The following is a 19,759-nucleotide window of genomic DNA, read 5'->3' on the forward strand; positions in this document are numbered from 1 at the left end:
CAACAGTGACCCTCACTCAACGCTTTCTGCTTTAACTGCATTCGTGTACAAGAGAAACACGACCGGTTTGCGTGGCAAGAAACTTTCAAAATAGATTTTCTAGTTCAAGGATCCGCTGTCATGCGTCACTTCTGTAGTACTCACTGATTAGGCGACATCCCAGTTTTTTACAGCAGGGGGCGCTAAGTGGCCCAGAAAGGCGGATTCTCCATTGAGTCGTGTTCAAATCTCAATAATATGTTTTGTCTTATTGGAGACTTTTGTGTAGTAATAAGTATTATTTTAATATACTAAATTACAATAATTAATGTATATTAAACATACGAATATTCAGCGGAGCAATATCTGTAAAAGTATCGAACAAAATATTTTAGTGTGTAATCGTAAACGATTGTGATTGGTCCACGGGTCTAAAACGTGGAGAAAAGTAACGTGTACCACGTGATATCGCTGCGCGTTGACGCTTTAGCTGCGATTTGGAAATAATTAGCACTTGTAAAACAGTACTAAGAAAGGTTTGAAAGCTATTAATTATATTTACATATCTTAACTGACTAATTACAGACAGCTAAGCACCGCCCATTTTAAGAAAGTGATTTATCCATTCTACCCATCATTTATTTTCCACGCGCCGCTTTATGACGTGCGTTTCATATCATTAACAAAATCGTAGCGTCTCGAGGATCCGAGGATCCGAGGAGATGCGGCACTAATTTCTTGTGCACAAGCAAACTAAATTTAACTCATTCGACCGAGTTAAACAACCACTTTGCGCTATAAATGTTTTCTTAATCTTTTAAGATTGAAATAGATAATTTTATTGTTTGCATTAGGGTAGTTAACTAATAAACATTTTCTAATTATTGTATAATTATTATAGCCTACATGTGTAAAATTCAGATTACAGAGAATGTTTGTACTTTCAATATAACTCCACTGCATAAAAAAGCACACACATTGTCTTATATGCATTTATAATATTGTTGAAATTATGTCACCTATAAAAGTAAAAGTTTCTTGCATCTTGATACCTGTACAGCTACTTAAAAAGACAAATTGTGAGCCGAAAACTTAAACAGCAACATTAAGTTTATTTCCGTTTTGTGTATAATTTCCTTGAAACATGGAGACGTACATCTGCAAAGTAAGATAGGGATAAAAATGAGAAGGAAAACAGAAGTTCCAGTAGTATACGGATCAAAAACACATTCTTTAACTGAAAGCAAATACCATAATAAATCTAATGCTTTTTTTTTTTTTTTTTTTCTCTCTTCTGAATATTGGATTTGTTTCGTAATGGATTTGTTTTTGGAATGAATTCATAGTGTTCTAATTCAAACAACCTTCCCAGCATAAAAGACACCAGCCTGGAGGTAAATACTAAAACACCTCTATGGAAAGAGTGATCTGACTGTTGTTGAACAGTACTTTACCAAACGGCACCGTCAAAGCTGCTTGAACGACAAGTGCATATTCATGTGACATATTAAAACTCTCATTAAAGTCTCATTAAAAGTGTCCTAAAACTTCAGCAACTGCTTTCAAAGTGCAGAAAACGTCGTCCTAATATGAAAATAAGTCAATCATATTCTCTTTAGTATAACATACAATGTTATTTTAGGGTAAAGAGAGTGTATTACTCTTTAAAATTAAAATGATTTGCAGCTAAATTGCAGATCTTTAATATTAAGATCATTTTCGATTATCCTCCTAATGTGCTTCTTTCACGTATTGCTTGTTTACTAACTAGTTTAAATGAATAGCTGACCCTAAAATGAAGATTTGCTGAAAATGTAGTAGATTTGGAGAGAATATAGCACTCCATCATTTGCTCAGCAATGGATGCTCTGTAGTGAATGGGTGCCGTCAGAATGAGAGAACCGAACAGCGGATAAAAACATTGCAGTAATCCACAGCACTCCAGTTCATCAGTTAACATCTGGAGAAGACTAAAGGTGTTTGTTTTTAAGAAATAAATCCATCATTAAAGCATTTTAACTTAAAACTGTAACCTCTAGGCAAAATATGAATCGTAAGAACACTTCCTCCAGTGAAAAAAATAATCTCCTGTTGTCCTCTCACATCAAAATCCATACACATCTTAGTTTAGAGCTGGGTTTGGCTTGTAAAACGGGTTTTTGATCTGTGCAGATTCTCTCCTGATTCAGACAAGACTTTTCCCAATAGATTGGGGACTCGGCTTTGAAGTTAAAAAACATCTTAATAATGAATTTGTTTCTTATAAACATGCAGCTTTTGTCTCTCAAGATGTTAACTTCTGGACTGGAGTGGTGTGGATTATTGTGATGTTTGGACTCTCATTCTGACGGCACCCATTCACTCCACTGGTGAGCAAGTGATGCAATGCTACATTTCTCCAAATCTGTTCCCATAAAGAATCAAAACTTATACACATTTTGGATGAACTCTTCCTTTAACTGAATGAATGCATTTAGGCAAGGATCGGCATCACACATCAATCCCAAGTTTCCTTCATGTACAGCAAAGAATAAAACATTAATACAGAGAATGTAAAACTCTAAAACCCCAGTCTGAAATGCATGTAACACGTAAGCTTCAAATGCACGCCGTCCAGTGTCTCTAGAGGACGACGGAAGCCGCTTTATACAAACGAAATAGTACTGGCCGTAAATGACCAAAGTGCTTTACTCTGAGGGAATGCTGACTGGAGTATTAAGAAGAGCCTGTTCTACACCGGTCTTGGTGATGCATGCGGCTGGAATGAACATCTGAACACAGGACACTACGGCTTTCATCTGGAAGCTTCATTTTTGGTCCACTTCACCCAAAAAACCAGGAGACTACAGTGGCTGATGAGGGACATTCCTCATCATGACAACTGTTCACTGTCGAAAACAAAGTTAACAAGGTCCGTGACTCCAGTGAACTCTTCCTCGTCCTCATCATCTTCGTCGTCATCTTGAGCTGCGGCCTCAGCGGGACCAAGCCGTTGTGCCTGACGGGACCCCGAGAGCCCGCCGTGTGCTTCCACCGGACGCCTCCTCGTCTGTTCTCCTCTTCCTCTTCTTCTTCGTCTGTTTCGATGCGGTTCGACCTCTTGCGAAAGGGCCGCTCGTCTTCAGCGGAGTCCTCTGTTTCTCCTTCATCCTCCTCCTCCTCCTCCTCGTCTTCACTGGAGCTTCTCTGCCGTCTCTGTTTTTCTCGTTTGTGCCTGTGTTTGGGACTCTTCCCTTGTTGAACTGCACTTGCGTCCTTTTTCTGATCTCTGATGCGATTGCTTTGGCTTTAAGTCTTTAGAAGGTATGGACTCTGGAAATATAGGATGAGAAGAAAACAGCTGACATTTCTAGTTGTAATTATCCAGTATAGCTAACAGTGATAACATAATATTTACGTGTGACCCTAGACCACAATTGAGACGTATACATAATATGTAAGCTGAATAAAAAAGCTTTTCGTTGATGTCTGGTTTGTTAGGATCAGACAATATTTGGTGGAGATAAAACTATTTGAAAATCTGGAATCTGAGGGTGCAAAAAAATATAAATATTGAGAAAATCATCTTTTAAGTTGTACAAATGAAGTTCTTAGCAATGCATATTACTAATCAAAAATTAAGTTTTGATATATTACAGTAGCAAATTTACAACATATAGTCATGGAACTGTAATTAATATTCCTAATTATTTTTAGCATAAAAGAAAAATCGATAATTTTGACCCATACAATGTATTTTTGGCTATTGCTACAAATATATATATATATATATATATATATATATATATATATATATATATATATATATATATATATATATATATATATATATATAATTGCACATTAAACAAAACATTCAAAAGAGAATTAATTTTTAATTTGCTGATAATTTGCCAGAGGAAGCTCGACTGACTAAAATGCTAATAATAAAATTTATTTTTATTTGTTTCTTTTAGTTTGACTGTGCAAGCTTATCTTAGAATTTTATTCAATGAACGAATGCAAGACACTACATCTTCTATTATTTTTGCGAATAAATAAAAAAAAACTGCCACCTGTTATGCTCCCTTTATTCAAAAGTAAAAAATAGCAACGTTTGGGTCAAAGACCTTCGTCAGGCAAAGATTTGCACCTGGTCAAGACTTTTTATGGATGTGCATATGTTGACTTTTTCTTTATGAGGTCAGTTTTGACCACGGCGGAGTGTCAAGTGTGACTCTCAAGGGAGAAATACCAGAGAGTTGAGATTCATACGTTACATTTAGGTTTTGTTTTTTGCTTTTATTTAGATTGGACGGCTCATGGGAGGACAAACTGGACTGGGACAGGACCTCCAGTCGATATCAGAGCACTTGCACACATGGCTATGGCTCAGATAGCATTAGCATAAATAAAAATTTGAAAACAGGAGTGTGGCCGTGCTCACCTTCACTGTTGGAGCTGGACAGCCGTCGACGGTGAGGAAGAGAGGACTGCTTCTGATTGGACACCTTTCGTGACCCTTCAGACTCGGACGTCTCATAGTAGTTGACCTGAGAGTTCTGACTCCGTCGCAGACGCCTTCTATTCACGTCCACATCTCTGTCGCTGAACTCGTTAGAGCCCTCGGTTTCTGTTTGGGAAGTGAAGAATTCAGTGTGACACTAATAAGGCTCTGTTCTAAAACCTAGTGTGCTTCCTAGACAGCCTGAAGTTAAGACACCAGCAGCAGCTCACTAGCTTTGAAACAGATTCTATATGTATAGAATGGATATGAAAACTCAAACAGACCCATCCTTCTTCCTCCTCCTCGGAGTCTAGCATGTCCTCTTCCTCTGAGGTGCCTCTTCGTCGGAAGGAGGTTTGCGTCTGCTCCTCCTGGTTCCCTGGGAGCGAGCGCTTCTTCCTGGTTCTTCTGGAGGCCGGGTTGATTTTCGGAGGCACTTTCACCACTGCCCCATTCACTCGCATCATTAGATCCCGCATCACCCTCAGACGCACCATCTCCTGAAACCACAAAATCCTCCTCCTCATACTAGCGACACAGGAAGTGAAACAAAATAATACTTTTATTCAGCAAGTATGCAGTAAACTTGATCAAAAGTGACAGTAGAGACATTTATGATGTTACAGACAATTTCTATTTCGAATAAACACTGTTCTTTTGAACTTTCTATTCATCTGCAAATACTGAAAAATAAAAATGCATCACTTTTTCCACAAAAATATCGAGCAGCGCAACTCTTTTCAACATTGATAATAATCAGAAATGCTTCTGAGCAGCAAATCAGAATATTAAAATGATTCTGAAAATCATGTGACACTGAAGACTGGAGTTATGATGCTGAAAATACAGCTGCGCAATCATGAAATAAATGACATTTTACTATTTATATAAAAAAAAAAGCTATTTTTAAATGCAATAACTTTACACAATGTTTTTTATCAGATGAATCAAGCTTTGATGAGCATTTGAGACTAGTTAAAAAAATAAAAATAAATAAACAAATAAAAATGCTTTGCATTCATGCTACTTTTTTTTTTTTTTTTTTAAGACAAATATACGATTTTGTGTGCATTATTTTCATAAATATTAAGAATTTCCCCCCCAAGATTCTTCATAATGATTCTCATGGCAATCTTCAACCCAGTCTAAACAAAGTAATTTTGGTTTATAATTATTGACTACATAAAATCTACTGCACAAATACTGAGAATGACAACAGTGACAATGAATTATTAAGCAGAACAACTAATACTACAGCACCATAATGTATAAATACCTTAAAATTTTGCATTTGGGGAAAAGTGTGTTTAATTATCATGCAAAAAAAACGTAATAGTCGTTAAAACACAAAACAATGTCTTATAAAACCCATTTTTTATGACCAGGACAAGTTCACCCATAAGAGCACTTTGACCTAGATCTGTTAAACTTTGAAGAAACTGGTGTAAAATCCATCTGATTTAAACCCTAAAAGCCCATATGTGACCCTGGAGCACAAAAGCAGTCTTAAGTCTCTGAGGTATATTTGTAGCAATATCTAAAAAACATTGTATGGGTCAAAATTATAGATTTTTCTTTAATGCCAAAAATCATTAGGATATTAAGTAAAGATCATGTTCCATGAAGATATTGCACATTTCCTACTGTAAACATATCAAAACTTGTTTTTTTAAATAGTAATATGCTTCGTTATGAATTCATTTGGACAACTTCAAAGATGATTTTCTCAATATTTAGATTTATTTGCACCCTCAGATTCCAGATTTTTCAAATAGCTGTATCTCAGTCAAATATTTTCAGATCCTAATAAACCATACATCAATGGAAAGATTCAGAAATTGAAACTTAAGACTGGTTTTGTGGTCCAGTGTCACAACTGTGAACCCCAGGATTGTAAATATTCTTGTACTTGTTCACACACACCTGTCACTGATCTGAAACTCGTCCTCGCTCTCCTCCGAGTCCAGCGTGCTGTCACTGTCCAGGTCATTGAGTCGCCGGCGTTTCCTCTTGCGCGGGGCGGGAGCTTTCACAGGCCGTCGACTCTCACGACTCGCCACGTTCCTCTGCTGATTCGTGACGGGCGGCACAGGTTTAACGCCACCAGAACCTGCAGGACACGCCACCAGTCAATATGCAACAGCACTCATATTATAAAGCACTAAACAGCATCTCACATGACCAACCTCCTCCTTCTGAATCTTGAATATCTTCCTCTATTGCTTCATCAATGGCTTCATCGAAATCATCAAACCTGGTCGTTAGTAACAAGAAAACCAAGCATTAGCCAGACTTATATCTACTATCAGAGTTTATTTCCACAAGAAATATCGATTACCTATAACTGATGGATTTCCTCGTCCTAGTCGACCGCCTGCCCAGATTTTTTGTTTTCTTGGCATCTTTTTTCTTCTCTGTCAAGCTGTCCTCCCCATCACCATCCTGACATGATAATGAGGAGTACATTTAAAACCAAATAAAGCTGATTATTTGACATTTTAAAATCCTTTATGCTGTACAATTAGTTTATTTAAATAATTGAGCATACCGTGTCATAATTTAGTATTGCATACTATGGTATAGAATAAAGTACTAAACATTATAGCATAGCACATTATGTTATAGGAAAGTACAGTATGTGACATTATATTATATAATATAGTACAATATAATATAATTTATGTTTAATTAATTTAAATGTAGATCATATTTACTATGGTATAAACTGGTATACTGTACAATACAGTACAGCAGAGTTAAAGAAACTATATTATAGCACTTTATAATACTATGATATAATATAATATAACATAATAATTAATTTAGGTATAGCATAGCATACTATGGCTTAATTTACTATCATATTAAACAGAATAGCACATGGTACAATACAGTATGGTGCATGGACATAACAGAATAAAATAATACATTTATAGTTTATATAAAATTTTTGAATAATGATATAATTTATACATTATCACATATCTTTTAATTTAGGTATAGCATAGCATACTTTGGTATTATTTACTATCGTCTATAAAAAGATTTGCACATGGTACAATACTGTATAGTGCATTATATAACTGAAAGAAATTATAATATAATAAATGTAGAGTTTATATACAATATATTTTTATAACATAATATAATACATTATCTCATATATATATATATATATATATATATATATATATATATATATATATATATATATTAATTAAGATATAGCATACCATACTATGGTATAATTCACTAAAGTATAAAACAGAATAACATATGATACAATATGATACAGTTTACATAACATAATATAATATTTAACTTAGATACGGCAAAGAGTACTATGGCTTAATTTACTATAGTATAAAAAATATATAGTTCAATACTGTACACCACATTATAGCATAGGACAGTATAGAATATTAATATAATATAATATAATATAATATAATATAATATAATATAATATAATATAATATAATATAATATAATATAATAATATAATATAATATAATAATAGCTGCATACTCACAGGGGTGGATATAATGTTCTCCACGCTGATGCCCACATACACTAACCGCTCACGTCTGAAAAAGAGAAAACCCAGAATCACATGAGGCTAGTCATCATTCAAGATGATTCAGTTGGTGATTGATCTGGTATGAAATGTGTGCATGTGTGTGTGTTTATGTGTGTGTGTGTGTGTGTGAATCTACACCTTCGTTCAGCTCTCTCTTTCTTCTTCAAAGCCGTGTCCAGATTCTGAAGCTGCTCTTCCAACCTCTCACAGAGAAGCTTCTGTGAATGACAAGAGCATATACTTCATGAGTACAGCTCACGCTCACACACACACACACACACACAGAGACCGAAGCCCTTACATGCTGGCAGGGAGGGCAGAACCATTCTCCATCAGGAATGATCATTAGAGGGGGTCTCAGACAGGCCGTGTGATAGCCGCTGTCACACATGTCACAAAGAAGGATCTAGGACAAATGTACACAAGAGAGAAATGATGTTGGCAAATAGTATAAGTTACAGGTCTTTTTAAAGTATTATCTATGCAATTTTATAGACAATACGGAGTCTCATCTTGTAGCTTGAATCATTTTAGAAGCATCTGTGCCTCAATTACACTTTATATTCTTTATTACTGCTTTTAATAAATATTGTTAGCTATATATAACTCTTACATCTACTGTAGGAGACGGAGTTGAACAAGCCTCCTTGAACAAGAGTCTTTTTTATTTATTTATTTAACTTTTTGTATTATTCATATATTATTATGTTATTTATTAATATTTGGAATTAAATTTTATTTTCAAATGTCCATTTTTCATTTCCATTTTAATTAAAATTTTTATAAATTTTGTGCGCTTATCATTTTTTTTTTTTTTTTTTTACATTTTGGTTAACATTTAATTGATTTTAGCTTTAGTTTAAATACTTTTTATTTTATTTTAATTAGTTTGCCAAGGCAGCAATTATCATTTTTCTAAAGTGTTTTTAAGTTTCAGTTTTCCATTTAATATTTAATATTACTTAAGCATTTTTTCAGCTAACAAAAAAATATTTGTAATAGTTTTAGTAGACGTTAAGAATAACAACACTGATTGAAAATTTCCCATTGACTTACACTGAAAGGGAAGCAGCCTTTCTATCTTAATTTGAATTAATTAGTAACCAGCTATCAACATCCAAGCAGTTGCATAGAAACATGTTAAAACCACATAGAAACACATTTAATACTGTTTGTACACTACATTTATTCCCTATTGGGAAAATAAGTAGAATCTATTAGTAATTCTAAAGTAATGGTGACGTGATGAAAGATGACTACTTTAACTCACTAGTTCTGGGTGGTTGGCGAGCCCACAGTGTTTACAAGCATCTTCAGAAGGAATTTCATCGGATTGGTCCGATTCGGTCTCACTTTTGTTGTCTTCTGTCTCTGATTTGTTGTCTTCATTATTTACGGCTTTGTCGTCGGCCACTTCCTCTTCCCTCTTCCTCTTCGTACGAATTTTCGACCAGGGTTTCCTCCTTTGTCGCCGTTTGGCCTTAAAGAGTCAAAACAATATTTTGCGTAAATAAAAACATACTGTAAAATTTGTTGGACTGGATATAAATCTTCCATGCTACCTTAAAAGACTTGGGCTGTGCTTCTGTGTCCATCTCCTTGTTGGGAAGAACTTTGGTCTCTTCGTCTTCTGCGCATTCCTCCTCATCCTGAGCTGCTGAGGAGGCTGAAAGTTTTCCATCTTGTTTCCCATCCCGAGTATCTGCCTTTTTGGGAATGGGCTTACAGATTCTGGCAGATCTTCGCAGGGATCTCCGATTGCTGGTGTCCGACTCCTCTGTGTCCTTGTGCTGGAGTTCAGGCGTTCGTCTATGAAGCGGTATCTTAATCTTAAGGCGAATCCCTTCCTTCTGAAGTTCTGACGATACCTCTTCATCCTCGTTGAGTCCAGTTTTTTCAGCATCCTTTTCCAAATCCTCACCCATGCTGGAAGCGTTCTGCCCATCTTCTCTTGCTTGCATCTTGGATTTGGACTTCTGTGAACGTCTCTTTCTTGGGCTTCTCAGACTCTTGTCTTTGCTGACATCCTCAACATCATTTTTTTCTCCGGCTGACAAACCAACTGTCTTGCTTTTGAGCTCAATAGCGTCTTCTTCACTGCCGACTTTTTCAACCTTTTTCTCAACTGAAGTGGTCTCTTCAATCGTTGACGAGTCGACAAGGTTTGATGCTTTCGCAGACACATCTGTGCTCTTATCGCAAGCATCTTTTGACAAATCTTCAGGGATACTACAAGAAAGAGGACCGTTGTCTGCTTGAACCATGGATTTCCCAAAAAGGACAGACTGTCTTGCACTATCTTTACTAACTTCAGTCTTCAAAACATTCCCGTGATGACCATTTGGAGACTTATCGTTTTCATTCAGTGGCTTTTTACGCTCAGTGGGACCTTTGATAACTCCAACACCTATGCATTGTTCCCCTGCTGCCATTTGGTCAACCTTTGGGTCTCGTGGGACAGAGATGATGGCCGTCTGTCCTTCCTCTTCTTTAGTAGGGCATTCTTTTCTGACTGGCTGTTCCTTCAATGGCAAGACAGTAGGATTGCGAACGATTATACCTCCCGTGCTGATGCTTCCATTGCTGTTAATGTTGTTGTTGTTGTGGTTGCTGATGTCATATCCTCCACTCCTCTTCAACTCCCTCTTCTTCAGTGGTATTTTAGCCTGTTGGTCGCTCTTTACAGCTCTAGCCACGTTCTCAAACACCAGCTCTTTCTTGTCTTCGCACGTCTCTGATTTCACCGCCGGGTCGTGTTTAATGGAAGCAGGGGGCATGACGACGGAAATGGCGTTCCATGGTTTGGGACAACCTTTTGGTTCTTGTTTCATGAGAGTTTTTATCGTACTGACCCTGTTGTCGATGACTACCACGGGTTGGAAATTTTCAGCAACTTTTTCTTCTTTCTCTGGTTTAATGGGACCCATTGGTTCTTTTTTAATGTCTTTAGGTATTAACTCACTTTGATTCGAATTGAAGGTGCTATTGGTGAAGTCTCCTCGGCCTGATACATGGTTCTTCAAGTCCTCAACCTCACCTTGAAAATGAAACCATACAGAACTGCATGAGAAACCATTTAGTTTCAGCCTCTTGCTGAATATGGCTGTTGTTACACATTCACAGTTCAGAATCTGCCATCGGAAAACCACAGTGGTTGACCAGTCTAGTCTAGATACTGTGGGAGACACGTCTATGGTGTTTACAGACATGAAAGGGAATGATTTTCCAATTAGCTTTACCTTTAACTCCTTCGACCTCCATACTTGGGCTGGTGGATCCGTCTTGCTTCTCTTGGTCAGTTGCGATCTCGGCTTTAAGCTGTTCTAGTGTGTCTGCAAGATCATTCCTAGTCCTGTTTAAATAAAAATCCATTCTTTGATAAACTTCCACAAATGAGGTTTACCTCTTATACTTCTAGTAGAAAGGTCTAGTGTAGCTTGTCAACATTCTGGTCGTCTCTTCAATATTTGCTCACCTTGCAATGCATTTCCACGAGGACCCATCCAAATCATCCTGTTCCTCAGAATAAACACGTATATTCTGATCTTGATCTAACTGGAACCAGTAGAGAAGACCTTCCTTGTCTCTACCGATGGGCTGTAGACGCATCTTGTCTGGGTCTTCCTCGTTGATTAATGTCTTAAACTTGAGATTGTCGTCAAACTGGCACTCGCACAAGTACTGTGAGGGAAATAAACAATAAGGGTGAATTTTGAAAGAAAAACATTATTATTTTTCAGTCATTTTGATTTTGAAGGTGAAATATGACCTGGACATGTTCTTGACAACACGGTCAATAAGTTGCTTTAGAAATACTGACCTTTAAAATGCCAGTCTTGCACTCTACCGTCATTTCTAGGTAGCTCTTTCTTTCCATTTCCCATGCCCAGGTGCTGTTAAATTCCTGGCACACCTGCATCAACATGATTTTAACAAACAGATGCATGTGCATGGACATTTCCATATTCATTGCATATGATTTAAAACTAAGACACTTACCTTGACAAGATACTTCTCCCATCTGTCTGGTGTGACCGACTTGCCAATCTTCCGCAGCAGTTTGATATGGAGCTCAATCAATGGCCGAGGAACTACATTGAACAAAAAAGCATTATTTACATTATTTTATCATCTTTGTAACATTACCATAAAACGAAAAACATGCTTGTGGTACCTTCGTGATATTTTGCAATCACATTCAGACATTCAAACACTTTTATGTTGTTATTTATTTTATCATGTATGTATATAATTTTCTTTCCCGTTACATTTTATAATTTTTGCTCAACGCTTTTTAATCATTTAAATAAATTATTTTTTAAAACACATCCCTTTCTTTACTATACAGTATTATCAAATTCATCCAATCCGCTGTCAGCAATGTGAGAGCATGAAGACCAATAATCCTGCAATGACGCAATCCTCCTAAATGACAACATTAGTGTCGTGTTAGCTTGCGTTTCGGATGTTATGTACTGTAGGTGTACGCATTTCGGACGTTATGTAGGTGTACGCAGTTAATACAATATTCAAAAGGGGCGGGGCGTAAACAATCGCGCGTAAACAAATTACAGTTGTTACATTGTATCGTACAGTGGGTTCCGCGCATGCGCACTGTGCGACTACAGTCCCATCGGTGTTTATAATCTGAATTTAAATGTATCAAGCCAATTTATCGTACGATACCAGAAGTGTCTTTCCAGTTAATTGTGATATAGCATGCTAACACCCTTAGAAGCGCGTATAGTCAATCATATTCTGAGGTTGTGTTGTTTTTCCACTGGTTAAGGGGTGGGAAAATCACTCATGACTGTTTTCAAAAACACTTCGCCACTTCGCGGTCCTTCTGAAAAGCATCGGAGGACACGATCCCCATCCAAACAAAGACTACGAGGAGCCAACCAGCCAAACTTTAAGTGATCGAACCCCTGATGGAGCCTGTCCATATAAACACAAACCCAGCCTCTGGCTCAGCTCACCCGAAGATGTCTCCTGTAGGTACCGCTCCAGCTGCGGGAACGACAACTCGGGGAGATCCAGAACAGACCCGTAGCGATCCAAAAACGAGCAGACCACCGCGAAACCGGGACTGACATCTGGAGGAAGAGCCGCCGTGGAGCCCAGAGCAGCCATCTTTCCTGGAGATGACGAACTGTGCTCTGCTTAGACCCAAAACTGCCCACAATACACCGCGACACCCACCAGAGAGAGCATCATCCAGAGGGGCATCTATCGCGCGTGGAGCGCCGCCACCATCACCATCACCATCACCTTCATCATCATTATCATCATCGTCATCACAACAATAAACAAGTGTTGAGGAAGATAATGAAGATCATAAAGCGCTGCTTTAACATGCCACAGTTTTATATGCCACCTTTATAATGGAAACAGCGTCGTGCTTTTCTTTATTCGTGATTGGGATGAATAGTTAAATAAATAATATTTAAATGTAAGTTCTAAAAACAGAAAAAAATACTTTGGTATAAAGTGCTGCTTTAACATGTCACCTTTGTTTCCACGGTGTCGTGCTTGTGTTTATTTGTTATCGGGTTTAATAGATAAATAAATAAGTATTATTTTTTATTTGATAACAATATATTATATAATATAATGTTTCCACATACATTTTATATTGTAAACAGTGTCGTGCTAAATAAATACATAAATGCATTATATATTTAAATATAGACAATAGTAATAATAATAATAAAACAGAAAATTATTTTTTAATTTTTAATAATTAATTTGCTACCGTCAGCAATATAATTGCACGAATACTGTAATTCTGATATGACGTAGACATACGCAATTCTCCTAATTATTATATTTTATAATATATTATGTTTATAAGTAGTGGCAGTTTTTTTGTACGTCACTGAACGCAGCCAATCTGAAGCGTACCAGAGTCTGTCTACGGATAGCCTTCCCACTCCCTATTAAGTCCTATTGTAACGAATTTTGGTTGCAGTACCACCAGAGTTCCACTGGGGATCGCCATGAGTGCAAAATGAATGGGAGTCTATGGGGCTAGACGGCTAAATTTGTCCCTTTCACCCAATTGCCGTTGAGAAATCTCAGATCTGATTGTAGGTTTTGCAAGTTCAACATGGCCTATAGGTCGAAAGTTGAATGAACGAGTACTTATGTCCTTTCGATTACTTACAGGTTGAGTTGTTGTTGCCCATAACACGCTAGCATTCTGCTAATGAATGTGAATATGTATGACGTCATTGACATTTTAAAAGACTTTATAAAGCAAATAAGTGACTCTCAAAAATCTAACACCCAGCAATGTGTAATTTCTTTGCATCTCCTTTCGAATACAACATTTAATTTGAGAAGGGTCTGGCTGCAGACCATGGGCGAGTGGAGCTCCACTCTCAAACCGGAAGTACGTCACCTCCACTTGAAAACATCAAGATGGCGTCGCCGGGAGTACTTCAAACTTAAAATCAGGTAATTTTATCTCTGCATCGCTAAAATGGTGAACTGACGCTGTTGTAACGTGCAGTGTAATAAAAACGCACAGGGCTTACGTGAAATTACTCACAAAATGATTAATAAACACTATGGATTTATAGATTTATATCGCGAGCAATGTCAATGTCAATCCTGTAATGAAGAGACTTTGCAAATATCTTTAGTTCATTCTTCCATCCGCTGAAGTGAGGTTTAACCTTTAAAAAATTTACATCTATGAATCTAGTATTTGCACAAAGTAATTAAGTTATTTATCAAAAAGTCTAGGATCTTTTCCTTCAACAATACTCCAACCTTAACTGAGATCACAGTCAAAGGGTGTATTGATATCTGTTTGAAATGAAGTCAGTTTTGAAATTCCAGCCAAAAAGTCTGTACAGATTCACATTGGAAAAACATATGATCTACAGTTTCAATATCTTTCTCACAGAACCTGCATGACTTGTTCTCCCAATTAAATCTTTCTTGTAGGAAGTTATTAGATGGATAAATGTCCTTTAGGATTTTAAATGTTACTTCTTTGGCTTTAGGAAAACTGGATAAGTAAAATAACACTTCCTTATTTTCTTTGCCTCTTCTTCACTAAATTCTTGAAGAACATACTTTCTTTTCAGTTGACTGGGGAAGTACAGTTTGGATAATACATTTCTGAAAAACTTATTTGTTAATTGTTTGCTCTTTAAATTTTTACCTTCAGTACATGATGGATAGCATAGGTGTAACTTAGTTTTTGGTGGCTTGTGGTAAAATAATGTAGTAAATAATGAAAGGACACGATTGTTTTGTATGTGTATGCCTTTAGCATTTGTTATATAATGTTAAAAAGGTCATATGAGGTGGTTGTTTTCATATTTAATTTTTCATTCACTTCCAGGGATAGGATTGGCATGGAAGATGCAGCACTCTTTACATTTTAAATTTATGTTGCCACCCTAGAAGTCAAAGTCTTTTTACATGTGACATTAACATGTACATATTTATTTTTTCTATTTTGTTGTTCTGTTATTCTATTGTTTTACTTTTTGTTTCAGATCAAATGTATATCAAGTGTTATCCATCCTCATAACACCTCCACAAATAGAGACTGGAACTTCTGAGCACCATCACCTTGTCTGCTTTGGGACTGTCATAGGAGAATGATGCAGTACTATTCTGTGTTGCATTTACAAAACGTCAGTACACAGACATAGTTTTGTTCCAGTTTTGCTGTGCTCATGTCTTCTTTGTGTCCCCAGCCCAGCAATCAGATGCATCAGAACAACAAAGCACAACTGTGGTGCCCCAGGCACCTTCAGCAACAAGTAAATTGCTTTAACTTTAATGATAATGAAATGTCAGTATTGTAATTAAACTTGACCCATCTGACGTAATTGTTCATGCCAGAGATTTAACAACACTGTCAGTCAGGAGCATATTTAACAGGAGCCACACTCAACTGGCTTGATGGTGACTTCAGTAAGTGTGGTTGACCCTCTTGTTTTTGTGGCTATAATAATTAGGCTAAGTAAACTCACTCTCTTCCATTTCCCTAACATGAAACTTGACTGAAACATGAAAATGATACTTAACCGGTGCAGTGAAGATATTTAAAGAAACACTATCACTATCTAAAGTACAGAAAGCCTTACATCATCTCTAGGTGCAGTCACCTACAGCGCAGCCAGCTTCACAAAGACTGTGGGGCTGGTCACCAGGAAAATGGACAACAGGGAGTGCTTTTGGGGTTGTACTCCTCAGATGATCACCCTGGCTACTGTAGCTGGGATTGCTTCACAGACGATGGAGGTCTTGAAGAGTAAAGTGTGCGTGCGTGCGCACACATTGTGTTTTTACTGTAACAATTATGGTCACTTGCAGTTAATTTGTTTTTAGTGTAGTGTAAGATGTGTTAATTATTATTATTACTCAAAAACCATTAAAACTTCTAAATTGTGGAAGTTATTCTTCATTATGTTACTGTGGTTATTTTGTATATGTTATTATTTCGATTAAAATACAAAATTCAACACACAAATTCTGGTTGAGGTATTATTTTAATAATTTATTTAATATTTCATTATTTTTTCACTGCTAAATATTACAAACATAGGGTTAACTTTCTAAAATGTATGGAATGTTACATTGTCAGTTGTACATTGGTAAAACAAACATGAACAAAAGGCAGAAGCCCTAAAAATATGGATTGTGGATGTCGGTAGTGCAAATTGCTGAGGGGAAATAAAAAAAAAAATTGCTGTCGTGTCATAAACCGTGAAAGATTAGTATATTATTATTTTTATTATTTCTACTAGGTAAAAGTAACAACGATAAAAGTACAGGACATATGAACATTACGTACAAAGAGGTGACATAACTTGCAAAGCACCCCTTATACATGTATATAACAAGTAATAATATAAAACGAAAGTTTGGTGGAGTTGACGGATTTTCGCTCTTGAATGGAGCTCCACTCGCCGCCATGGAGGTGACGTAATTCTACGGAAAGTGTTGCCCGGTCCAACATGGCGGCCGCATCATTAGTGGAGGCGACGTAATTCCACGGAAAGTATGGCCCGGTCCAATATGGCGGCGGCGTCGCTAGTGGAGGTGACGTATTTCCGCTCTTGAGTGGAGCTCCACTCGCCCATATGTCTGCAGCCAGACCCTCTTGTGTTTAATTTACTAGAAAAAATATATATATCTTGAGAAAAGTGGATTTTGAGGGGTATACCGCCATTGACCTCCATTCATTCTGCACTCGCCCTGTGAGCGGCCTCATATGGAATCGGGGTGGAACTACAACCAGTTCAGAAGCCGGAAGTGTAGTGAGAGTGAACCTTTTCTCCATATTAGACATTCTCTGAGCGTACGCTGATTTGACGCCGGCATGTGACGTACGTCACACGAAGAGAAACCAACACAACACAAGCAAGATTGAGTTTCGGGCCGAGGCAAGATTAAATAAATATTTGAAATACATTTAGGTGCATGAATTATAAAGTTGTTTTTGTTACTAATATAAATAGTTGCATGATAAGAAAAAAAGGCAGTTTTTCCTAAGCTTTATCGTTTCTAAATGGTATTGTAGATTAATAACATTTCATAAAGCAGTTAGGGTTGATTATTAGATTCGAATGGCATCGCTTACAGCAACAGTGTCAGATAGTAAAATATTATAATGATAATTTAACATATTCGTGTACTATTGTATTTACCTTGCACTTTAAAAGATAGCATGGCACTTAATAAATTAATGTCATTTTACTTCCACTGTGTTACAGGAAAGCTGATCATGACTTCTCCAGAAATTGCATCTTTATCCTGGGGCCACATGAAGGTCAAAGGTTGCTCCACATCCTATAAAGACTGTAAAGTGTGGCCGGGTGGCAGCCGAGCATGGGACTGGCGTGAAACTGGTACAAATGTAAGATGAACACCAGATCACACTGTAAAATCATCCTCAACTTATGATATTATCCTCTTATAATGTCAAAGTTGAGAGCCATTTGATGTTACAGAAATGCCTAATGTAATATACGTCCTTTAGGTCTTTTGTTTTGTCAGTGCAAAACATATTGTGTCTACTGGATTACTGTTTTCTACATTTTAGGATAATAGCAAAGCTTTTAAAACTCTGAAATAACACAAATAGAGACAAAAAGTGGCCAAAAATATATCATAACATATTCAAATGATCTTGTAATTTAAACCAGTTTGCTTTAAATGTTATTTATCAGAGATCTGTCTAAAGTGCATCTGTGCTCCTGCCAGCATTATCCAGGCGTTCAGCCAGCCGACCTGGAAGACGTCCTGAAGAAAGGAGTGCAGACGCTGGTCATAGGAAGAGGGATGAATGAAGCTCTACAGGTAACAGTTTGCTGATCAGCACTGTGTGTGCATCATCTGAATATTGCGATCCTTAAAGGAAGAGTTCACCCAGAAATGAAAATTTGCTGAACATTTACTCACTATCCGGCCATCCGAGATGAGTTTGTTCTTAATGGGAACAAATATGGAAAAATTGCATTACTTGCTCATCAATGGATGCTCTCCAGTGAATGGGTGCCGTCAGAATGAGAGTCCAAACAGCTGATAAAAACATCACGATAATCCACACCACACCAGTCCAGCAATTATCTTTTTGTGAAGTGAAAAGCTGCATGTTTGTAAGAAACAAATCCATCTATATGTTTTTAACTTCAAACTTTGCTTACTCTGACGGCACCCATTAACTGCAGAGCATCCATTGATGAGCAAGTGATGCAATGCTACATTTCTCAGAATCTGATGAAGAATCAAACACATCTACATCTTGGATGGCCTGAGGGTGAGCACATGTTCGGCAAATATTACTTTAAATAAGCTCATTTGCTTTTCTTTATGTTCCAGGTGCCTCCGTCCACCCTAGATTACATGAAGAAGCAGGGCATCGATGTGAGGGTGTTTCAGACCGAGCAGGCTGTTAAAGAATATAACGCTCTGGTGGAACAGGGAGCTAAAGTCGGCGGGGTCTTTCACTCCACCTGCTGATCACATCATTAACACAACCAGCTAATTCATTTTATGGGTTGTTGAAAGTGCCTTGAACATTGTGAAATGAACATTGTTTTCTTAACAGATGCTTCATAATTTGAGCATTTGGATGATTTTTTTTCTCCTATGGTGAAAATGTTATTTGCTTTCTAATCATTAAACGACAATTCTTTGGATGTAGGCTGTGAAAATACTCCATTATCACACACACACACCAGTGATACAAAAAAAAAAAGCTGTAGGCCAGAAGCACCTGCACCTCAATCTGACAGGCCTCTGAAAGTAAAAAAAAAAAAACAGCGTTATTTTAGTAACTTTATAGTTTTATTAAGTATTTAGAATGTTATAAGTTCTAGTCATAGGAGTACATGAAGTTAAACTAAATATAAATTAGAAATGTTTTTAATATTTTAATTCCATAAAGTTTATTTAATTTCAAGTAACAATGTTTTTTTGTAATGATTATAATTTTAGTTAACACAAAATAAAAAATAAGAACACAAAAATATATGATTACATTCTACTTTACGCTCATATTGCATTCCAACAAAAATGACTGTGATGGTAACAGATGGTACGACTATGATATAAATGCACACATTAAAATACTATGGTATAGTTAAAAAGCACTGCAAGGTACTTTTTTTTAGTTAAGTATACTAAAACCTTTTTAATGATAATGTCTTCCTGCAATTTGTTAGTCAACATAAAACATAATT

The 19,759-nt window shown here is 36.7% G+C and overlaps 1 protein-coding gene and 1 pseudogene across 1 annotated transcript; one reads left to right on the forward strand and one right to left on the reverse strand.

Moving 5' to 3' along the window:
• Positions 1 to 2,748: 2,748 nt before the first annotated feature.
• On the reverse strand, positions 2,749 to 13,298 carry LOC113077107 (remodeling and spacing factor 1-like; annotated as a pseudogene).
• A 4,040-nt stretch (positions 13,299 to 17,338) lies between these two features.
• On the forward strand, positions 17,339 to 19,337 carry LOC113077109 (mth938 domain-containing protein-like). The gene is made up of 4 exons (XM_026249565.1): positions 17,339 to 17,458; positions 17,789 to 17,931; positions 18,279 to 18,374; positions 18,897 to 19,337. Exons 2-4 carry the CDS (start codon positions 17,800 to 17,802, stop codon positions 19,035 to 19,037), a joined length of 369 nt encoding a protein of 122 aa, XP_026105350.1. The 5' UTR covers positions 17,339 to 17,458; positions 17,789 to 17,799; the 3' UTR covers positions 19,038 to 19,337.
• The last annotated feature ends 422 nt before the right edge of the window (positions 19,338 to 19,759 follow it).

Source organism: Carassius auratus, unplaced genomic scaffold (assembly GCF_003368295.1).
Source record: "Carassius auratus strain Wakin unplaced genomic scaffold, ASM336829v1 scaf_tig00021537, whole genome shotgun sequence".
In the NCBI taxonomy this organism is placed as follows: Eukaryota; Metazoa; Chordata; class Actinopteri; order Cypriniformes; family Cyprinidae; genus Carassius; species Carassius auratus.